The sequence below is a fragment of the Colletotrichum lupini genome, chromosome 2 (assembly GCF_023278565.1).
Source record: "Colletotrichum lupini chromosome 2, complete sequence".
NCBI lineage: Eukaryota > Fungi > Ascomycota > Sordariomycetes > Glomerellales > Glomerellaceae > Colletotrichum > Colletotrichum lupini.
In genome coordinates, this window is record NC_064675.1 from 2,261,940 (window position 1) to 2,282,055 (window position 20,116).

Here is a 20,116-nt window from a genome sequence, read left to right on the forward strand (position 1 = left end):
GCCCGAGGAACTCCCGCCGTTTGTAGTCCGTGCATCCCAATTGCGCCAGGGAGGTCCGTCGGAGAATCTGCGGCACCGTCGGGAGTTGACATCATCCCAACTGCCATCATGAGCTTGACCTCGTTCAACACACCCTCAAATTGAATAAAAACGGCTAAAGTCATGGCGGAGACTCTGCTGGGACTGGAGGTCGCCTTCTATCTCTATCCCTGCGGCCTCTTTGTCACTTTACTGGCGGCGCAGTCCTTTCAATTCTACCGGGACCGTCATGGCGTCACGCGTCAGACCGCGACAGACGATGAGCAGAAGAAAGCTTCGCGACTGTACGCGCGGATAATCTGGGGCTTTCAGCTCATACTCTCTCTCTTACTCGTGAGTCTGGGAAACACGTCTACAGATCTTGAGTTGTCCTCAAAGCTCACACTTTTTTTTTCCTAGCTTGCCACCATCATCCTTGCCGTTCACGGCGCTATTGCTGGCCAATACGATGGGACTGGCGAAGTCGTTTTCCCGTTCAGTGCTTATCTGGTGAGTGGGGTCTCCAGGTAGTACACCCCATCGAAGAACTCTGGTGTTGATACTTGCATAGGCATCCTACGTTGCCGTCTTATTGTACTATCTAGCTGGCCTACTTCCTGACCCTGAAGGCCCATGGACGCCAACATCGGCGCATTTCTATGCGTGGATTGTAGGTGCGCTCTTTGAGGCCTTCATCGCTGCCGTCTTTTCTTCTGAGAAGAACTCATTCCGCGTCCACCATGGTCTTCTCGATATTCTGGATATCGTGGCCGCTGTTCGAATCGTTGTGCTGGTAGCGATGATGGTCTGTCTCATTCTGAGAGACTACAAGCTGAAGCCCCTGCAACCCAAGTCGGACCCCGAAGAGAGACAGTCCCTTCTTGGGAATGGAAATGGAAACGGAAACGGAGCGTCTCATAACTACGGCGGCGCCCACCCCCACGGACCTGCTGCTCACAAGCCTCCTGCCAGAACCCAGGTCTCGGGTACGGGATGGCTTGACTACTTTGCTGGGTTCAGGGTTCTTTTCCCGTATCTATGGTATAGTGACCCTGCTTTCAACCGCTTCGCGGACTTTGCTAACTTATCGCGCGCCAGGCCTAAAGACTCTCCGGTATATCAAGGAATTGTGGTCGTTTGCATCATACTCCTGATCGGTCAGCGGACTATCAACGTTTTGGCGCCCATTCAGCTCGGAACTCTTGTCGACTCCCTCGGCTATGGCACCATTCCTTACAAACAAATTGTTCTCTATGTCGTCTACCGTGCTCTCCAAGGCAACCAGGGCATTCTCGGTGCCGCAAGGTCTGTCCTCTGGATCCCGGTCTCTCAGTCACTCTTCCGCAGACTCTCCTGCGCTGCTTTCGAACACGTGTTGGGGCTTTCTCTGGAGTTCCATCTGAACAAAAAGATTGGAGAGGTGACCAGTGCCCTGAGCCGCGGTTCTGCGATGAACACCTTCCTGGAAAACTTCTGCTTCCAAGTGTTCCCCATGGTGTTCGATATCTTTGTCGCTGGTGTTGTCTTCTTTGCCAAGTATGACGCCTTCTACACCATTATTGTGTTCTTCATCATGTGGTCGTACATCTTCCTGACCATCTATGTGGCCAAATATCGCGGCAAGCAAAGAAGAGACATGGCCACCAAGAATCGTGAGATGGAAGCTACCAAGACTGACGCCATCATGGCATACGAGACTGTGCAGCACAATTGCGCAGTTGTGCCCGAAACTGAGAGATTCAAGGAACATGTAGTGGTGTACCAACGCGCGGAACGGCTGGTGCAGTGGTCCCTCAACTTTCTCAACCTTACACAGAGTTCTATTTTCTCTCTTGGCACTGCTTTGCTTGTCGCAGTCTCTGCCTACAAGATTTCACGGGGCGAGCAGAGTGTTGGCGATTTCGTCAGCTTGATCAACTACTTTGTACAACTGCAGGGTCCACTGAACTTCTTCGGAACTTACTACACCATGCTGCAAAACAATCTTATTGAGGCAGAGCGAATGCTGGAGCTGGTGGGTCCTTGTTCATTTCAGTACACCACCTCTGGAACGCTAACCTTGTTCTCTAGTTCAAAGAAACGTCTGGCATTGTGGAGAAGCCCGACGCCGTCACCCTGCCCGCCGTCAAGGGAGAGGTCGCATTCAATAACGTCAAATTCTCTTACCAGAGCAAAAAGGGCGAACCCGCGATCAACGGTGTCAGCTTCACTGTTGCCCCGGGCACCAAGACCGCCATTGTTGGAGAGTCTGGCAGCGGCAAGTCAACCTGCCTGAAGCTTCTTTTCCGCTTCTACGATATCAATGAAGGATCAATCACTGTCGACGGCCACGACTTGAAGGACCTGAAGCTCGACAGCCTACGGAAGAACATTGGCGTTGTGCCTCAGGACACTGTACTTTTCAATGCGACCATTATGTACAACCTGCTCTACGCCGACCGGAATGCCTCTCAAGCCGACGTATACGAGGCATGCAAGGCTGCCAATATCCACGATCGCATTCTCGCATTTCCCGATGGATACGACACCAAGGTCGGAGAACGCGGACTGAAACTCTCCGGAGGCGAGCGACAGAGAATTGCCATCGCGAGAGCGATTCTGAAGGACGCCCGCATCTTGTTGCTTGACGAAGCCACGGCATCTCTGGACTCGCACACCGAGAGGCAGATCCAAGACGCCCTGGAGCGTGTCACTGCGGGTCGTACGACGATCACCATCGCCCACCGGCTCTCCACCATCACCACATCCGATCAGATCGTGGTGCTCCACAAGGGAAATGTCGTTGAGCGTGGCACGCACGCCGAGCTGTTGGCGCTCGGAGGCCGATACCATGCCATGTGGGAGAAACAGACCACCATTGAGAAGAAGAATATTGAAAAGGTGGAGAAGGAAGGAGAGTCTTCGGAAACTGCATCCTAGCAGTAAGGAAAGCCGAACATGGATTTCGTTTGTTCAATGGTGACCGAAGTTACCGAGAGGCTGATCAGTGAGATGTGTGACTAGGTGTATAGATAGGTAGATGTAACAACACGGGCCCAATTTGGAGCCTAATCTATGTTGACTGTTATCTTTGACCCTAAAGTCGCTCGTGGATCTTGGCGTCATTCATCAAAGACCCAGCAGTGTGGGTTACCGCGGGGAGCACTTACACGGCAATGTCCACTCGACGGTTGTTGATTGGCTCCTTCGCGATTGTCCAAAAAGGGAACGGTGGTGCCGGCCCTAATTGCACTCGGGCGACTCGATTCATGATTTGAAGTCCACTTTATATAGGCAGCCATTTAAAAGTTGAACACGAAACTTTAAACCGATTAGGTCGGACTAAGAACGTGTCAAGCAGACTTGGTCATATACGGAGCGCTTTCAACAAACATAAGTCCGCCGTGGTTATGGTGGGTGCCTAGGATAGTCTGTCTAGTCCCATGATTTGTAGCTCAACCATAGCAGCGTCCCCCGTCTTTGTGTTAGTCCATCACTGGTAATATCCCCCGCAACAACGGGTTCCTTGCTGTCTTCCGTTATCTGATCAGGACTCGCGCCTGCTGCAAGAATGGTCAGCAGCTCTTCGTTATGCCGATGATTCTTTTTACTCCTTATCACTCACTCTCCAAGTCGTTGTCATCACTTCCCACAAGAATCGTAGAACCCCGCCCGCCACGGCTGCAATGCCCACGATGTTCCCCAGTGTAAGAAGATAGGAATGTTGGTACCCAAGGCAGTCACTGCTGGTTTGAAAACCAGCTCGTGAGTACGTTGTTGGATTGATAACAACAACATCGTAGAATCTTTCCATGTGTAGCACTCACAACGTTGGAATGGGCCGGCATATACATACAATCTTCGAGAATGTGTCCTTGTAGCCGATAACCATCTATACCGTCAAACCCACGAGTCAATTTCAAGCAATGCCTCTAGAGAATTTTCAGTTAGCATTTACCTTGGTATCCACCTGAGCAACCGCATATCTAGGTAGTCTGAACCCCATAATCAACCGCATCAGCTCACCAAGCCAAGACGCCGGGAAAGAACAAATACGTGCCAGTAAGGATAAGGAAGTAAGAAACGACCCATTTCCTTCGAATGCCTCCGAGATCTTCCCTGCTCGTCCTGCACTGCAGTACCGAGTCCATGACGACTGTCACATTGGTCATGACCAGCTCTAGCTTCGTTAAGACAGTCAGGACCAGGCCAACGGAGAATTCGATGCCGAGAGTACCGAGTCTAAGGCTATGCTTACAAGACTTCCATTTCACTACCTGAAGGTGCTGAAAACTTGAGATCCTTGTGATGTTGTATACCATCGAATGATGTTGTGGGTTTCAAGTGGGTAAGATGAGTTGTCGGATGACTACTATCTTCAAAGTGAGTAAACCATTTGATGGTTATTCACCAGATCTCTGCCAATATTTCAATCATTCTCTCCAAGGTTAGCATACATGTTCATTTTAATCTGCTGTGTGCATCTTTGCCAACGCTTAGGCACCAGAAATTCCGGATAGGGGCCCCGAATCTGGTGCGAGTACAGCAGCTAAATTAGATGGCAGATGGTAAAGCTCCTTTTATACAACAGCTAGAAGACTGACTGTGTATAGTTAGTTCATTTTACTACTACGGTGTAAAATCTAGGTGCGGCTCAAAATAGTAGCTAGCTGATGTCACATTGAGTGCTTTATGTTGCATCTGTCATGGGTTAAAGTCCAGCAGCAACCGGTCCAGGAACCGAGAGAGTAAGTGAACCAATGCAAACTCAGTTACTCGAATCCGCGTAATTCTGTATGAAAAAGTAGAAACATGACCTTGTGTCCCATTTAACAGTTCTCCGGTCGCTTTTTTGACTGGAAAAAGGCGCATGGCGAGCCAGCCCCCCGTAGGAGAGTTATGATATGTGTAACACTAGACCAAGATATAATTCCTATATCTATTTCTTGGAATAGAAGTTCAATTGGGACGGGCAGAGAACTCATCAATAAACGCTTGTTGGAACTTGTAGGTCTCTTCAAACTGTCATTTTCCAAGATCTAACATGCCACTTTGCCTCTTATCTGACTATCGTCTGAACTATTTGGTGAGTCGTAACAAGAGCGAGATGCGAGCTGGCGGTGGATAGAATATACAATGGCACTGTTTAGCAGCTGTCAGTTTCAATCTTTTCCAGCCTTGATGGCTCTAGACTCGAATACATTGGAATCATCGTCAATATACTGCTGTAGTCAGGCAAAAAGGACAAGTTCAACAGTGCCTTAACACCGCAAGATTGCTCGAACACTCTTTCGACGGCGTCCACAAGCCCTGTTGCTGCAAAGTCTGTCAACACATAAGCAGACTCCGCAACAAATAGCGGCATGACAAACGACTTTGTGAGCAATGTCTCTCGTTCAAATTGTTGTGAACTTTGCTGAATGTTACGTGAATTATGCTAAAGATTAGCTCGCGCCAAGAGCTCAGCAAAGCCTATCCCCATTTTCAATGAGGAGAAGATGTGTATGGTAAATGCCAGAGGAGGCATACCCTGGTAACCTCATTGTTGACATCCTACCTCTTACGCGTTAGTGAATGACGAAGCCAGCGGGAGGCACTGCCCAACAGTCTCACAAACAAGCATCTTCCCAACTGGCAACCCCCATTTCAGGTTCGGAGTGGATCTCAAAGCTCGCATTTTCTAGATGTAGAAACGATCAGAGCCACCCACGATAAAACACGTCAGCAAAGCTCCGGTAGATATCATGTGAATCATACATTCATATCAACTCGATGACCGTTGGTTTTAAGGGGGGCTAGAAGAACGACTAGTCATCGACGATCGGCTGAAAATGAGGCGCCTTTGACCAAAGGTGCTGTGAACTTGTAGGCACGGACCAGGATGCTGCTAGCTCGTCGGACTACGTGTATGACAGTGATTAGGGCCTTCCATTGCCGGTTCGATGGTCGATCAAGGAACACATCCACTTGTTCTTTTCATGCAACGAACATCCCTCGACTCACCAGCTTCATCATCCTCTGCCGTTGGATGACCCACAGATCAGCTGAAGGAGATCGAGAAAGAAACGTTAGATGGGCTGGGCTAGTCAAGCAGCTTTCCAGCTCGCGCACGGTCTTGCGGAGACCTAGGCTGTTCTAGAATTCAGATGAACCAGAATGCTTTTAGCCGTACTGTGTAAGTCTTGCTCACCTGCTTCAAGGCGACTTCGGCGTTGGGATTTGGAAGTTGAAAGAATACACTTATTCTGATTTGAAATTTCCTCAAAAACTCATAGTAGCTTCCAAGCCGAGTCTCTTCTGCAAGAAATGTTGCGTTGGTCTTCTTGAGAACTTCCCATTTAGAAGCTTTGGGCTGAAAGTGTCGTTACTTAAATTATGCAAACTGGGCTCTCCTACAGCCACACAGACAGTGCTAAGATGCCTTGATCAATGCCATACACGCCGAGACGTGTGAACCTCCTCACCTCGGCAAAAGCCTCACAGCAACTTCCCTGCAACAACGAACTCAACAGCACAAACTACGTCACATCTGAAACCGACGCATGCGCGGAGCTTGTGGTCCTTTTGGCGGGTGAAATATCAAGGCGGACGCTGCGCGTCCACAGCTGACAGAAAAGCTGGGGAGGGAGGAGAATTGAAGACCGGGAGGTTTAAAACCACACATGCGCGTTCGGTCCGCTTCCTTCGAACGTGGGCTCCTTCAATTAAACGCCTTTCTTTTTGCCAAACCAGAATCGTCGCCGTCATTAATCCCCGAGTCGACATGTTGTACCAAAGCATCTCACATGCTATTGCCTTATACAAGCTTGAGCAATCTACGAAGCAATGCAAAGAGATATACACGGGCAAGCCTAAGCCGGAAAAGGTCACCTTGTTCTGGCACTTGGTAACCCTGTCACGGTTCAACAAGTACAACCCTCTTTTCACTACTTTTGCTGGAGGTACGTCTTTTGATTTTACCAGAGTCTTGGTCCGCAACGCTCACAGTGGTACAGTCTGGTCGGTTTTGTTGGCTGGTGCTTCTGAGCTCGTCGATCCCAATAGCAATATTCAGCCTGCTTTCGTCTTCAGACAGGCCGCACTATGCTTCATCGCAGCTTACCTATTTTGTGGCGCCGGTATGGTTTGGAATGACTGGGTGGACCGTGATATCGATGCCAAGGTCACTCGAACTAAAGACCGTCCTCTGGCCGCGGGCATCGTGACCACCACGGATGCGATGCTGTGGATGGTGCTGCAGCTGCTCGTGTCTTTGTCCATTGTCCACAATATGCTCAATGGAAAGGATGTGTATGGCCACCCGTTTTCCTCCTCCCAGATGGTTACATGACAGATATTCTAACGTTCGTCATCAGATTCCAACACATGTTCCCAGTCATCTTGGCTTCGGCTCTATACCCTTATGGCAAACGGCCTATGGCTTTGAAGCTTCGCATATACCCACAATACATCTTGGGGTTCACGATTGCATGGCCCGCCGTTTTGGGTCGATCCGCGATCCACGGTCGGTACGAGTCGATTGGCGACAGCATCGGTTATTGTTTGCCGCTTTGTTTCATGGTGTTCTTCTGGATCATCTACCTCAACACGGCCTACAGCTACCAAGACATTGTCGATGACCAGAAAATCGACGTCAACTCATTCTACACTGTTGGAGGGCGTCACTTCCATAGGTTCCTTCTTGTCCTGGTCAGCCCAATCGTCATGTGTATGCCTCTGTACCTTTTAAGGTTCGGGTCTCTATGGCTTTGGTTCAGTTGGATGGGTATATGGACCGCGTCCTTCGCAGCACAGCTGGCGCACTTCGACTCGGATAAACCATCGAGTGGAGGGGGTATACATAAGAGTAACTTTGTTCTTGGAGTGTGGACTATTGCTGCTTGTGCAGTTCAAGTCCTTTTGAGCGAGCAGCGGTCTGTGAGATTTTTGAAATGATACCACGGTAGAGAAAGGCTGGGCGAGAACGTTCAAGGCTTCGCTAGTGAGGAAGCCTGGAGCCTAGAGGTCACACAGAGGAGGAAGTCTTGTCAATTAAGCATCGAATTTCACGCGATTTCTGTTTTTACATGTTGAATTTGTCTGGAAGTTTTGATGATGTGCACTCAGAGACCGAGTGATACCCACCAATCTTGATGAGTTTGTGAAGAAACAAAGAAGAACTCATGTCATTGAATGTCCTTATCACGGCGCCAAATGCCATTCATTGGCTGCAACAATTTCACATTACATATGATCTGCGTGAGCTATGTCATCTCGGATGTCACGTAGTGTGACTCAACTATCCATAGAGTTGGCCGAATCTCCAAAAGAAATCCCGCATGAATTTGTTGATATCTGAAGCTCACGTTTGAGTATATGTGATGTTCCTCATCAAAGCCCTCAGAACTCGTATCCATAGCCTCCTCCAATGCGACCAGTGAGCCCGAACAAATCAGCGATCCATCCCAGAAATCCCACAAACCAGCCTAGAAACCCAAAGATCAGAAGATCCGGCGTGCCAAAGATGCGTTCTTTGAACTTCAGTCCGGGGACCTTCTGCTCCAACGTCCTCGGCTCGTCGAGATAGTAGTTGAAGCGCGTCCCCATCAGCTTGAACGTGGAATTGAGAAAGAAGCTGGCAGTGTAATAAGTGAGCGATCCAATAGCATCGAATCGGATCTCGCCGTGGACTCCGCGCTGCCGAAAGTAGTTCACGATCCGTCGCAAGAGGCCGTACATCTCGTCAGGGGTGAGGTACGGCGTCAAACCCTCGAAAAGAATCAGCACCGGTCGATCTGTGGGGATCTTGCAGTTGCTGAGCCACGCATCGTCGTGAATGTTCGGATCAATCAATCGGTATTCGCCCTTGCCAGTATCCGGATCCTTCATAACCTGCCGTCGAAGCTCAATTACATCATGCCTATCGGCGTCGATCCACAAGCGACCCTCGCCCTGCCATTTGACGCGAAGACTACGCGAGTCCATGCCGCATGCCAGGTGTAAGACGGTAGCCGGGCCTAAATTCCTCCTCAGAAACCTTTCGGTGCAAATGTCGAGCATGCGAGCGCGCATCGAGACTGAGCTTGCAAACATGACTGTGGTGGGGCCGCCGGCCGTTGTGCGCTTGAAGTCGTAACCCTGGTCCTTGATCTGAGAGACGATATCGAGGGCATATTGATCATTCAGAATCGGACGCGAAGACTCAGCATCTTTGGCGCGGGCAAAGAGCGTCAGTAGGAGAGTCTCTTGGGCACCGCTGAGGGTCACTTTGCCCTTTCCGAGTCCACCGGATGAATCTGATGAAGGCATCGTATTTGTTGCTATCCAGTTTTCTCTCGGGTAGGTGAATGAGCGTTGGTGATGCAAGGGAAAGCAGCCCGCAAGCTGCCTTAGTTTTGAGAAAGTCTCTTTGCCATCGATAGTCTTTTTTTTGTGCCTCGGTACATGCTGATAGCCAAGCTAGGCAGCTGCTAGGAACTTGCTGGTTAAGCCGTGCATCGCGCATTCGGGAAGGCGTTGTGTCGGCTGTGAAACTTTGCGCGACTCGCTTCATCTGATATTTTCTTCCCTGTCCACTGCAGGCACTGTTGGCCGTCTACGCCCATGAGATGCGTCATCGGGTTGAACGTGTGACGATAAGTACGAAAGGAATGACAATCCTTGGGTTCGCCATCGTATTACCTAAAGTATACTGTATCGAAGATCTTGCAGGGCTCGAATAAGTCGGAGACATATTAACGGAAGTCACGGTGCAGTTCGGATATTCGCGAGGATGGAATGTTCGGCCGAAAGACTGCATTAGATGGCCGTCAGTAGATTTCAGAGGTGTAGAAAAATCCAAATAAAGTCTGTATAATTTTTGTTTCAGCAGCACGTACTATGCTTCCAATTGAGTTAACCAGTGTCGACGGGTGGTGCCTTTTGAAAGATCAGGAACAGAGGCCTGGTAGTGCCCAGAGATTGAAGTATGCATGTAGAAGGCCGGAGTAACACAACGAAGTTTCACTCAATTCGTATAGCCAGCTGGTAGTCGGACTCAGGAGTCACCGAGAATCCGAATATTCATCTGATGAAGCTGCCATGGTTCCTTTAGCGTATGTGCCTTGTCGAGTTGGCTTAGCAGGTAACTTAGGGTAGCTGAGGATGGTAGCCGCGCGGATCAACATGTGTGCGTAAGAATCCAGAAGAGAGATATTCTTTGAAGAACGAAAAGAGGGATGCTCGCTCGGTATATGCTGTCCGCAAAAGCTCATTTTCCGTGTAGTCAGCGGCATCGGTGCTCCCTGCTAACCGTCTAGCCCTCCCCGCAGAATGAATATCCACCAAAGTTGACAGGTCGAACTTCTGGTCTGAGCGCGATCCATGAACCAGAGTCCCGCTAACCCGGAGTTATCAGTTGAATCTTTCACTGCACTGCTGCGCCGCTCAAGGCATGGGGATCCTACGGGTACCGTGACTGATCCACAGAGTACTCAATTACTCCCATGGCGTCATCACGTTCAAAACCACTGGTTCTCCGAGCGATTCAGCGTCTTTCCGGCATCCCGCATGGCGTGTTACATCAGCGCAAATTGAATTGGATGTCAGGCAGAGTCATGACAGCGGGAGATTTTCTGCATTCAGGAACTCTGAGGACGGAATGTGACACCAGATATGGACGGCAGTCTTCCGCGCGGACATCGAAAGTGATTTTACCGTACAGCGTTGCATCGAGAGGATCCGAACCCCGCCTGATCAGGTTTTAATCTGACATATCCAACCACAAGGCAGACTTGGCGTTTGAAGAAGATGGGGGTGTAAAAATTGTCGCTGAGAGACCAAATGTCATAAAACTCCGTATGCTCACCAGTTCGAAACTCAGTAGAAAAAGAGAAAGGAAAGCCATTGGCCAAGAGGAAATCCATCTGGCTCAAAGCTTGTAACAGCAAGCTACGGCAAAATTTGAAAGATCAGGACGGTTGAGGGAGACAGGTAACTCAATAATGTTTTGCTGTCTAGCTGCCGTGCTCCGCGCGAAGCAGATAATTCTGATCCACATCTAGCACTTGTGATCACGTCCCACGATAAGCAGCCTATATGACTCGTAACAGACTCCCCTTTCACTCTGGGCCTTGTCAATTCCCACACACACTCGCAATGAATAGCATAACGTGACAACGATCAAGTTCTGTTCCTGGAAGACATTGCAGCACTCACCATTCATTACCCTGGCTGTTGTCCGAGCGCAAGCCACCAACTGAGTCCAATCAGGGAACCGGTCTGCACCGGCAAGGACGACGGGAGTGTAATGGATGGGAGCAGAGGATGCTTTTATCCCAGACTCACCCCGCCACTCGGGTCCTTTTACCCAGCGAAATGGCCTGTCCTCGACTCGGACCCGAGTTCGTCGACTATTTCGACACGATCAGCCATGGAAGACCTCTTTCGTGTCTTGTCTAGCCGCCAAGAGGATGACAGCCCATCGATATCGGACTTCAACACGGCCCAACAGAGGGCGTTCGGGGTCAATGGGTCATTGATCATCGTCATAGTCTTCGTCATGGGCGTCAGGTTATACACGAGGTTCTCCATTACGAAGTCAATTGGAGCTGACGACTGTACGTCCCATTGGAACAGCTTCTTAGTCGTGGCGTTCTTGCTGACCAAAACGATTCTATAGTTATGATGATTGCCGGAACCGTGGGTATCATACTTACTCTTTCCAATGCATCGAACTTTATTTGACGGGTGCGATATAGATCGCCACAATCCTGCAGTCTGTTTGTGTCATGATATCCGTGAGACACGGCCTAGGGAGAATCAGTGAGCTAGACAATACAAGGCCCAGGTTTCATTTGCTAACCAGAGACAGGAGCCGAAATACCGTCGAATGAGTGGGAGCCAATGTTGCTGGTATGTTTGTTTTCTGAGTCTCCCCGCAAGATTCCAAACATCAACGAGGACTCACTAACCGTGCTCCCCTGTGCAAAGTCGCTCTATATCTCCCGATTGTTCTTCGCCGTCGGCAACGTGCTCGTCAAAGTCGGTCTTTTGTTATTTTATCTGCGCCTCGATAACCGACCAAAGATGCGATGGACGGTGTATGGACTCATGGCGGCAGTGATCGGCTTGGGAATATGTCACTTCGTCATGTCCGCCATCGAATGTAACCCTGCCGAGGTATTCTGGACATCTAAGGGGAGTCACGAAATCTATGCGAAATACTGCATGCCGGCTGCGGTGCAGCAGGCATTCTGGGACGCCGCCGGTGTGATTGTCATTGTTACAGACATTTGTCTTTGGATCTGTCCGATTCCCATGATTTGGGGCTTGCAACTACCGCAGGTACCTTCACTTTGGACGTACCTCGAAAGTTCCTCGCGTTTGCTAACATGGAATAATAGCGACAAAAGTGGGCGATATCGGCAGTATTTGCGCTGGGAGTGGTTTGCGTTGCAGGTGAGTTGAACGTCAACATTACAGTCATCCAACGGATTGAATCCTGCAAAAGATCAAGCAACTGACCGGTGTTTACAGCTGGCTGCGTGCGCTTCTACTACGTCCGACAACTGGCAAACGAACCCGAGATATACCGACAATTCGCCAGCTCGCTTATCTGGTACGCCGTGGAGCTCTACGTCGCCATCTTCTGCGGCTGCTCCTCTGCACTCAAGACGTTCTTCAAGACGTTCTTTCCCGCACTGTTGGGCTTCTCTTCATGCAAAACAAAGTATCCTCTGGGGAGCAATGGCAAGGAAGGACAGGGAAATGGAACGCGATCATCGTATCCTCTACAGAGTCTGCCTAGCCGACATACCGAATATAAAGCTACCGTCACATCAGGCGGGAGAGGGAGGGGAGACGAGACGAGTATGGAGAATGTATCGAGAAACGACAGTGAAGAGGCTATCATACACGGGGCTTCAGAAGGCTGGGATACTCCCAAGGGGGCGGAAGTACAACAGAAGATCCGTAGAGCTTCTACTGATTCGAACATGAAGTAATGAATTACTTATGCATGGTTGCAGGAGGCAAAGCGCCAATGCCGCGCTGTCGGACATCTTTATGTGACAAAATGTTAATATCGACTCTTTATACATGTACGAATGACCAAACTGCCTCATTGATTTCTAAAGACTCAAGCTACTTTTGCCAACTTATCTACATGTGACTTTGCGGTTACATAAGTGCGGGAGTTCGAGCACTTTGAGACGTGTGTGGAAACCGAATCCCGGATTCCTCTAGCTCCCGAGTCCCACTCCGCTCCCGAAACTCCGCCGGTTTAATCTTCGCATTCGAACATCGACGGCTTCCTGTGATGTTAAAACTTGTGCCGCGAGGCCGGCGAGTGCTAGCGCCAACTCTAGAAAGCACAGGCGCCGGCGACGCGCCGTTTGGATTCGTAACACTGTCCCCATAGCTGCATGTTGTGGTTGGCGGAGTTGAATTGAGTTTTCCAGGGGGTACAGTCGACACTCGACAGACCTCGCGTGTAAGTCGCCAGCTTCGTCGGGTTCGGTATGAGAATGCGAAAGTTACGATAACGACGGCGGACGAGGAGGAGAACCTTTTGGAAACATCGGTCTAATGATATTCATGACGGGTTACATAAATATCCGACTTCAACCTCGCGAATGTCTTCTAGCTCTGAAAGTAGACCAACCCCTCGTTCCTCACCCTTGATCTCCCATTCATAACTAAAAGACGAAACCTTCTACAAAACTTCCACAATGTCTAAGTACGCCGAAGCCTTCCAGACCCCCAAGGGACCAGGCGACGCTCGCCCAACAGCCCTCCAAATCATCCAAGACGAAGGCCTCATCGGTAAACTTACCGGTAAGACCATTCTCATCACCGGCGCAAACCAAGGCATCGGCCTCGAAACCGCGCGCGCGCTCTATCAAACCGGCGCCACCATCTACCTCGGCGTCCGCAGCCGCGAAAAGGGTGAAAAGGCAGTCGCAGATGTCACCGCCTCCATCAAGGGCGAGACGTCCGGGTCTCTAGACTTCGTGGAAATGTCCCTCGACGACTTCTCCTCGGTCCGCAAAGGCGCGGAGGACTTCTTGTCCAAGAGCAACGGCAAGCTCAACATCCTCGTCAACAACGCAGGCATCATGGCACAGACAAAGACTATAACTAAAGACGGCTTCGAATCGCAGTTCGCCACGAACCACCTGGGCCACTTCCTCCTCTTCCAACTGCTGAAGCCCGCCCTTCTCGCATCCGCGACGCCGGATTTTGCGTCCCGCGTCGTCGTCGTGTCGTCCATGGCCCACCGCGCCAGCGATATCCGCTTCGAGGATGTCAACTTTGACGAGAAGGAATCGTATGAGCCGTACACGGCGTACGGCCAATCCAAGACGGCCAACATTTACTTCTCCAACGAGATTGAGCGGCGCTACGGGGCCTCGCGGAACTTACACTCCACCTCGCTGCACCCGGGCGCCATCCTGACCAGCATGGCAGCGTCGCAAAACGTCGACGTGGACGCGATCAAGGCCAGTATGGGAGAGGAGACGTTCAACAAGCTCATGAGCACGCTCAAGAACCCGGAGCAAGGGGCCGCTACCACCGTCTACGCCGCCGTGAGTAAAGAGTGGGAAGGCAAGGGCGGGAAATACCTCAACGACTGCGCCGAGGGCGGATCTGGTGTCGGTGGATTCACGCCTGCGACAACGGATCCTGGGTATGCCTCGTGGGCTTACGATGAGGAGAAAGCTGCGCGGTTGTGGAGGGAGTCGTGCAAGATGGTTGGAGTTGAGGATGATGCTTAGCGCTTTTTGTCCTGTGATGATGGGGTTGCCATGGGTTGGCAGGGGTTATCCGAGTGAGATTTGAAGTCTGAGACCCTTTGTCTGGCTTCCTTCTTGTGGTCAGCGCTATGCATCTTTCGGTCGTCACGGTCAGAGAGGTATGCATGTCGTAAGCGGACGCCAATGCCCTGGATAAAGTAGAGACTACGTTAGCACTAGCTATTGGCGGAAATGCGATGGACTTAACCCAAATCTCACGTCGCGCGGGCTTTCAACCTGCCAAGTGCTTACATGTGGGCGACCGTGAGAATCGGCTAAGATGATCCCCGCATGAGCTTTGATGAACCGATGGGATAGCTTGGGTTCAACGTACATGCAGTTAGCCAGGGCAAGATTGTTTTCTGCCGATAAAAGCTCTGTGTCTGCCACCGGAGGACTACATTTTCCTCTAGTGATAGATCTATACTTAACCGGCTCATTCAGCAACAACTTCATCTACAAGTCCAAACGCGTCAAAATGGCGTCCGACTCTATGCCACCAGACTTCTACGTCAAAGCCCTTCAATTCACAAAGAAGGTCTACAGAGATGAATACCCAGCCATCAAACCAGAGAACTCCGAGCTCTCCCTCGCCGGCAAGGTTGTTGTAATCACCGGCGCGAGCCGTGGTATCGGTGGTAGAGTAAGTTGTCTCTTCCTTTTTCAATGAAGCTTCGACTCACTATCTTCCAGGGAATTGTGCCAGCGTTTGCTAGAGCCGGAGCAAAGGCTATCGTTCTCGTGGCCCGGGACGAGAAGAAGCTTACCGCCGTCGCGGCAGAGGTCAAGGAGCTTAATGCCAATGTCGAAACACTCGTCTACCCCGTCGACATGACAGACGAAGCCGGCGTCAAGGCCCTCTTCGAGAAAGTCAACGCGACGTACGGCCACGCAGACGTCCTGGTCAACAACGCCGCCGTGCAGAAATCTCTCGAGCTCATCACAAACAGCGACCCGAAACTCTGGATGGAAGACCTGGTAAGTAGAAACTCCACAAGTTCCCTCCCCGTCCTCGATAATACGAACATAACTTCCCCGCTAACAACTTCGAAATAACACTAGACCACCAACATCAGCGGAACCTTCTACCCAACCTTCCACTTCCTCAAATCCCTCCCCTCAACCAGCCACGCCCACATCATCAACATCACCACGATAACCCACTGGGTCGTGCCCACCATGAGCTCCTACATCATCGCCAAGCTCGCGACGCAGCAGCTCAACGCCCACGTCGCCGCCGAGCACCCGGACAACGTCACCACCGTCTCGGTGCACCCGGGTATGGTCCACACCGACATGACCATGGACCGGTTCCGTCCCTTTGCGCACGACACCCCCGCGCTCGTCGGCGGAACGGCCGTCTGGCTTTGTTCGGAGAACGCGCGGTTCCTGAATGGGAGGTTTGTCGCTACAAATTGGGACGTCGAGGAGTTGGTGGAGCGGAAGGGGGAGATTGAGGAGAAGAGGTTGCTGCAGGTTGATTTGAATGGGCAATTTGGGGCGCGTCAGTTTGAGTAAAAGAGAGGTTGATTCAGCACGGCAACATTGGGTCAGATCAACTCACACCGGCGAAGTTCAAAAATGAACATGTGATTAGTCTAGATTCATAAGTATCCAGCTCTATGTCTATATCATGAGATCTACCCGAAAATCCTCAAATATTCTGCGCCATGCAATGCTCCAGGGTATACACTGACAATGATGGTACAAAAAACGAACTCTATATACCGAAACCGATTCCCAACACTTTTTACACAACTCGTGAACCATTCTAAGCCTCAGACCTAGGAGGCCACTTGACACGCCTCTCGGCGCGGACGTATAAGTTGTTCGGGCGGATGAGCTGGAACATGGGATCGTACTCCACGGGGCCCTCCTGTGCCAGGCTGAACTTGTAGCGGTAGATGAGCTTGGGGAGGAAGACCTTGACCTCCTGCAGGGCAAAGTTGAAGCCGATGCACATACGCGGGCCGGTGGCGAAGGGGATGTACGAGGCGTTGGGCCGGTTCTTGACCTTGTCCGAGTCCCAGCGGTCCGGGTCGAAACGGGCCGGGTTATCCCAGACCAGGTGGTTGTTGTGGATGTGGTGGATGGCGGGGATGCAGATGGAGTCCTTGGGCAGCTTGTAGCCGCCGGGGAGGATCATGTCCACCTTTGAGGTGCGGGCGGGCTGGTAGGAGGGGTTGTGGCGGCGCTGGGTCTCCTTGATGTACTTGTCGAGGAAGGTCAGCTTCTGGGTGAGGTCGGCGGTGATTTGGGTGTTTTCGTCGAAGCCGTTGTCGATGAGCTCCTGGAGGAGGCGCTCCTGCATGCCAGGGTAGGCGACGATGCCGTAGAGGAGCCAGGAGAGGAGGGAGGAGGTGGTAGTGAAGCCGGCGCCGGTGGCGACGACAAGGGGCTCCATGATGCGCTCCTTGGGGAGCTTGTTGCCCTTGCTGTCACTGGCGCGGAGGACGTAGTCAACCATGTTATCGGCCTGGAGGGCGGCCTCTTGCAGCTCGAGGTTCTCGACACCCTTGGAGGCGTTGTTGATGGACTCGTTCATCATCTCGACGATACGGCCGCGTGCGTCGCGGAGGCGCTGGGGGTCGCCGAAGGGCAGGGAGGCGTACCAGCTGCCCATGGAGGTAATCTTCTTGTTGAGCTCAAGGGACTGGGCGATGCGGATGACCATCTCGTGGGGCGGGGCGTCGACGGCGGTGAAATGCTTGAAATCCATGCCGAGGACGAGCTTGCCAACGGCCTGAGAGCCGAGCTTGAGCATGTAGGGGTAGACGTTCCAGGCCTCCTCCTTCTCGTCGAGCTCGTCAAAGACCTTGAAGGAGTCCTCGATGGTGGCCTGCATGGTCGGGGCGTAGTGGCGGACAGCCTTGGGACCGAAAGCGGGCGGAAGGAACTTGTGAACCTCCTTCCACTCGGGGGTATCCGTGTCGCCAAGGAAAACTCCGGACTCCTTGTTCTTGATAGGGTACAGCGGGTGACCGGGGATGATGTTCTTTGTGAAGAAGTCGCTCTCAGAGAAGAAGATGTTGGCGATGGCCGGGTCGTTGGTGTGGTAGATGACGGAGCCCATGTTCGTGGTCTTGAAGATGGGGCCGTACTTCTCGAAAAGGCGCTGGTGGTTACCGAGATGGTCAGGGTAGACCTCGAAGTAGTTGCCGATGAAGGGTAGACCAGAAGGGCCGGGGACTTCGCGGACGGGGTGGCCGTCAATGGTGATGGCGACGGGGCCCTCGGCGGCGAGGACATCGGCGACTGTTGTCAGAGCCTCATCTCCGGAGACGAAGCCAACGCCTTGTGGTTGTGTTAGTTTACTGTGAAGGAGCTGTGGTATAGCATGGTGTTGGGCTTACCCTTGTGATCAACGACGGCAAAGTGAGAGGCGGCGAGATGCTGAAGACCCTCCTCGTCTGTTGAGGCGGGAATCTCGAACTCTGTTGTGACTGAAGGGTCTTCACCCAACAGGTGGAAGCGTTGTGATGACATGGTGTAGGATGTGATGTGTGGATGGAGTGGGAGGAGCGCACGAATCTGAAGATGTCCAAATAATTGTATTCAAGATGTATGAAGTAGTGGTAGTAAAGTAGATAAGACAAGACTTCCAATCCAAAAGCTGCTATGCTAGATGGAGGGGGATGCAACCCGTTGACGATATATAAGAGAAAAAAGGGATCGCAATCAAAACAGTACGTACCCATGGAACATCACAATATGGCGCAGCTTATCCAATCCGATCCCAGGCAATGTCAATTCTTTTGGTGGAAACGCACAACAGACACACAGACCGAACGGCTGGCCGATGAGTGACGAGCGAAGGAAAAAAAAAAGTGGCCTGCCGAGGTTCATCTCAAGGTCCCCTTGACCCAAGGGCCATGACTTCATGGGCGGCGCTCAAGTCCGAAGAAACAAGCGGGCCGTGAGGGTGAGACGAATCCATTCGAGTGTCGGCTCCGTGGCCGGCGTGGAAGAGTGGATAACGGCGAAAACAAGCAACAGACTCGTAGGTTCCAGACTGCAAGTGCAGAGTCAAAAAAAAATGTGGGCGCGGACGGAGAAGAGCCGCGGTTCTGGCATGATGACAGCGGAAATCTGAACCATCGCGGAAGGAGGATGGATGCAAGAGAAAAATCGGAGATTTGGAGCACGTTTGATGCGCCGCGATAGGGCTAAACAAGGGTGATCTGCGCTAGAGGCGTCCAGGTGCCGAGGCGAAAGGGCCAGGGGTGGATGCTTGGCTTTGATCTTTGGTGCATTGGATGATTTGATAAGCTCCAAATTGGTGTTTCTCGAAGGTCGGGAGTCGAAAGGGAGGCCACATTGACAGAGGGGGAGACGAAAGGGAGAAGAGGAAAGCTGCAGAATTTTGCAGAGCAGGGGTGGCAGAGTGGGGGTGCATCGTGGCTGACTTCAGATACGTACCGAGGGTTTAAGTGGTTCCGTCGCCGTTTTGTCGTCGTTCAAGTCCCGAAGTCCGTGGCCTCGGCTCGTTTTGTGCCACCTACGTAATCACAGCCTGTTTCCATTGGACCACGCACCCACGAGCTTTGGTCGTAAATGGCATGATGCACCCAATCATCGGCCGTCATCTTCCGGATACCGTCCGGTAGTGGGTCTCGTGTTATTTTCGTCAGTTCTGCCACTCGGCCCCTGAGACCGAACCGTTAGTTACCGTACCGCACCATCTTGCTATGCCACTGATTTCTTCGATAACAACCTTGAGGGTACGGATTTCCAGTGCAGGAACGAATCTCGCAGTTGCTACCTTAGTGCTAGTACATCTAGTAGGAATACAGAGCCGCGGCTCATCTCTCGGCCTTCTGGTAGTCTGCAATGTAGTATCCATATCCGTGTTTGGGATGTCATTGGCTTTACACTTTCTTGTCCTAGTTCATCTCTATTTACTTTTAGGCTTGGCTGATTTGCGATGACGATCGCACTTTTTTTCTGCCTCCCTCGTTCTCGCAAACCAACACTTCAAGAATTCTGCCCCTATAGCACGTAAGAATGCATCATATGGAGGCGCTGAGTAGCTGCAGAGATAATGGTAAAGAAGGGAACCGACTCATGCATTTCTCTGGAAATCAAGGCATAAACGTCAATCAAGTCATCAACCCGCTCATCGTGTCGGGACCGCCGAGATACATCGCCGTAAGTGGGTCCGGGTCCCGGTATCCAATCCCGTGTCTTCGCTTTGTCAGTCGCGCGCCCCACCCACCGACCGCCGGCCGAATCTTTCCAGATTCATCTCTTCTGCTCATTCCAAATGGATCCCAATCCTAGCTTCTAATGGTCCCAAGCTTTGGGAACGTTTTGGAGCTCCCGAACAGAAAGCTCCATAACTTCGTACCCTGGGCACCATCGACTTT

The 20,116-nt window shown here is 51.5% G+C and overlaps 7 protein-coding genes across 7 annotated transcripts; 4 read left to right on the forward strand and 3 right to left on the reverse strand.

Annotated features, from left to right (window-relative positions):
• Positions 1-162: 162 nt before the first annotated feature.
• Positions 163-2,937, forward strand: CLUP02_02951 (ABC transporter; the record flags this gene model as incomplete). The annotated part of the gene is made up of 4 exons (XM_049281979.1): positions 163-372; positions 439-528; positions 590-2,032; positions 2,089-2,937. The coding sequence occupies 4 exons, from the start codon at positions 163-165 to the stop codon at positions 2,935-2,937; spliced, it is 2,592 nt and encodes an 863-aa protein (XP_049139122.1).
• Positions 2,938-3,432: 495 nt separating this feature from the next.
• On the reverse strand, positions 3,433-6,335 carry CLUP02_02952 (uncharacterized protein; the record flags this gene model as incomplete). The annotated part of the gene is made up of 14 exons (XM_049281980.1): positions 3,433-3,560; positions 3,623-3,678; positions 3,742-3,929; positions 4,024-4,153; positions 4,256-4,366; positions 4,979-5,012; positions 5,066-5,139; positions 5,199-5,413; positions 5,527-5,550; positions 5,615-5,677; positions 5,817-5,897; positions 6,001-6,132; positions 6,188-6,294; positions 6,329-6,335. The coding sequence occupies 14 exons, from the start codon at positions 6,333-6,335 to the stop codon at positions 3,433-3,435; spliced, it is 1,350 nt and encodes a 449-aa protein (XP_049139123.1).
• A 425-nt stretch (positions 6,336-6,760) lies between these two features.
• CLUP02_02953 (UbiA prenyltransferase) lies at positions 6,761-7,932 on the forward strand (the record flags this gene model as incomplete). Its single annotated transcript, XM_049281981.1, has 2 exons — positions 6,761-7,287; positions 7,353-7,932. The coding sequence occupies 2 exons, from the start codon at positions 6,761-6,763 to the stop codon at positions 7,930-7,932; spliced, it is 1,107 nt and encodes a 368-aa protein (XP_049139124.1).
• A 444-nt stretch (positions 7,933-8,376) lies between these two features.
• On the reverse strand, positions 8,377-9,285 carry CLUP02_02954 (O-methyltransferase; the record flags this gene model as incomplete). The annotated part of the gene is made up of 1 exon (XM_049281982.1): positions 8,377-9,285. The coding sequence occupies one exon, from the start codon at positions 9,283-9,285 to the stop codon at positions 8,377-8,379; it is 909 nt and encodes a 302-aa protein (XP_049139125.1).
• Positions 9,286-11,386: 2,101 nt separating this feature from the next.
• Positions 11,387-12,959, forward strand: CLUP02_02955 (uncharacterized protein; the record flags this gene model as incomplete). Its single annotated transcript, XM_049281983.1, has 6 exons — positions 11,387-11,573; positions 11,636-11,655; positions 11,715-11,778; positions 11,828-12,300; positions 12,360-12,414; positions 12,493-12,959. The coding sequence occupies 6 exons, from the start codon at positions 11,387-11,389 to the stop codon at positions 12,957-12,959; spliced, it is 1,266 nt and encodes a 421-aa protein (XP_049139126.1).
• Positions 12,960-13,685: 726 nt separating this feature from the next.
• CLUP02_02956 (uncharacterized protein) lies at positions 13,686-16,335 on the forward strand (the record flags this gene model as incomplete). Its single annotated transcript, XM_049281984.1, has 7 exons — positions 13,686-14,708; positions 14,836-14,869; positions 14,931-15,014; positions 15,095-15,393; positions 15,444-15,728; positions 15,813-16,264; positions 16,305-16,335. 7 exons carry the CDS (start codon positions 13,686-13,688, stop codon positions 16,333-16,335), a joined length of 2,208 nt encoding a protein of 735 aa, XP_049139127.1.
• A 186-nt stretch (positions 16,336-16,521) lies between these two features.
• CLUP02_02957 (cytochrome P450) lies at positions 16,522-18,236 on the reverse strand (the record flags this gene model as incomplete). Its single annotated transcript, XM_049281985.1, has 2 exons — positions 16,522-17,939; positions 18,152-18,236. 2 exons carry the CDS (start codon positions 18,234-18,236, stop codon positions 16,522-16,524), a joined length of 1,503 nt encoding a protein of 500 aa, XP_049139128.1.
• Between the last annotated feature and the right edge of the window lie 1,880 nt (positions 18,237-20,116).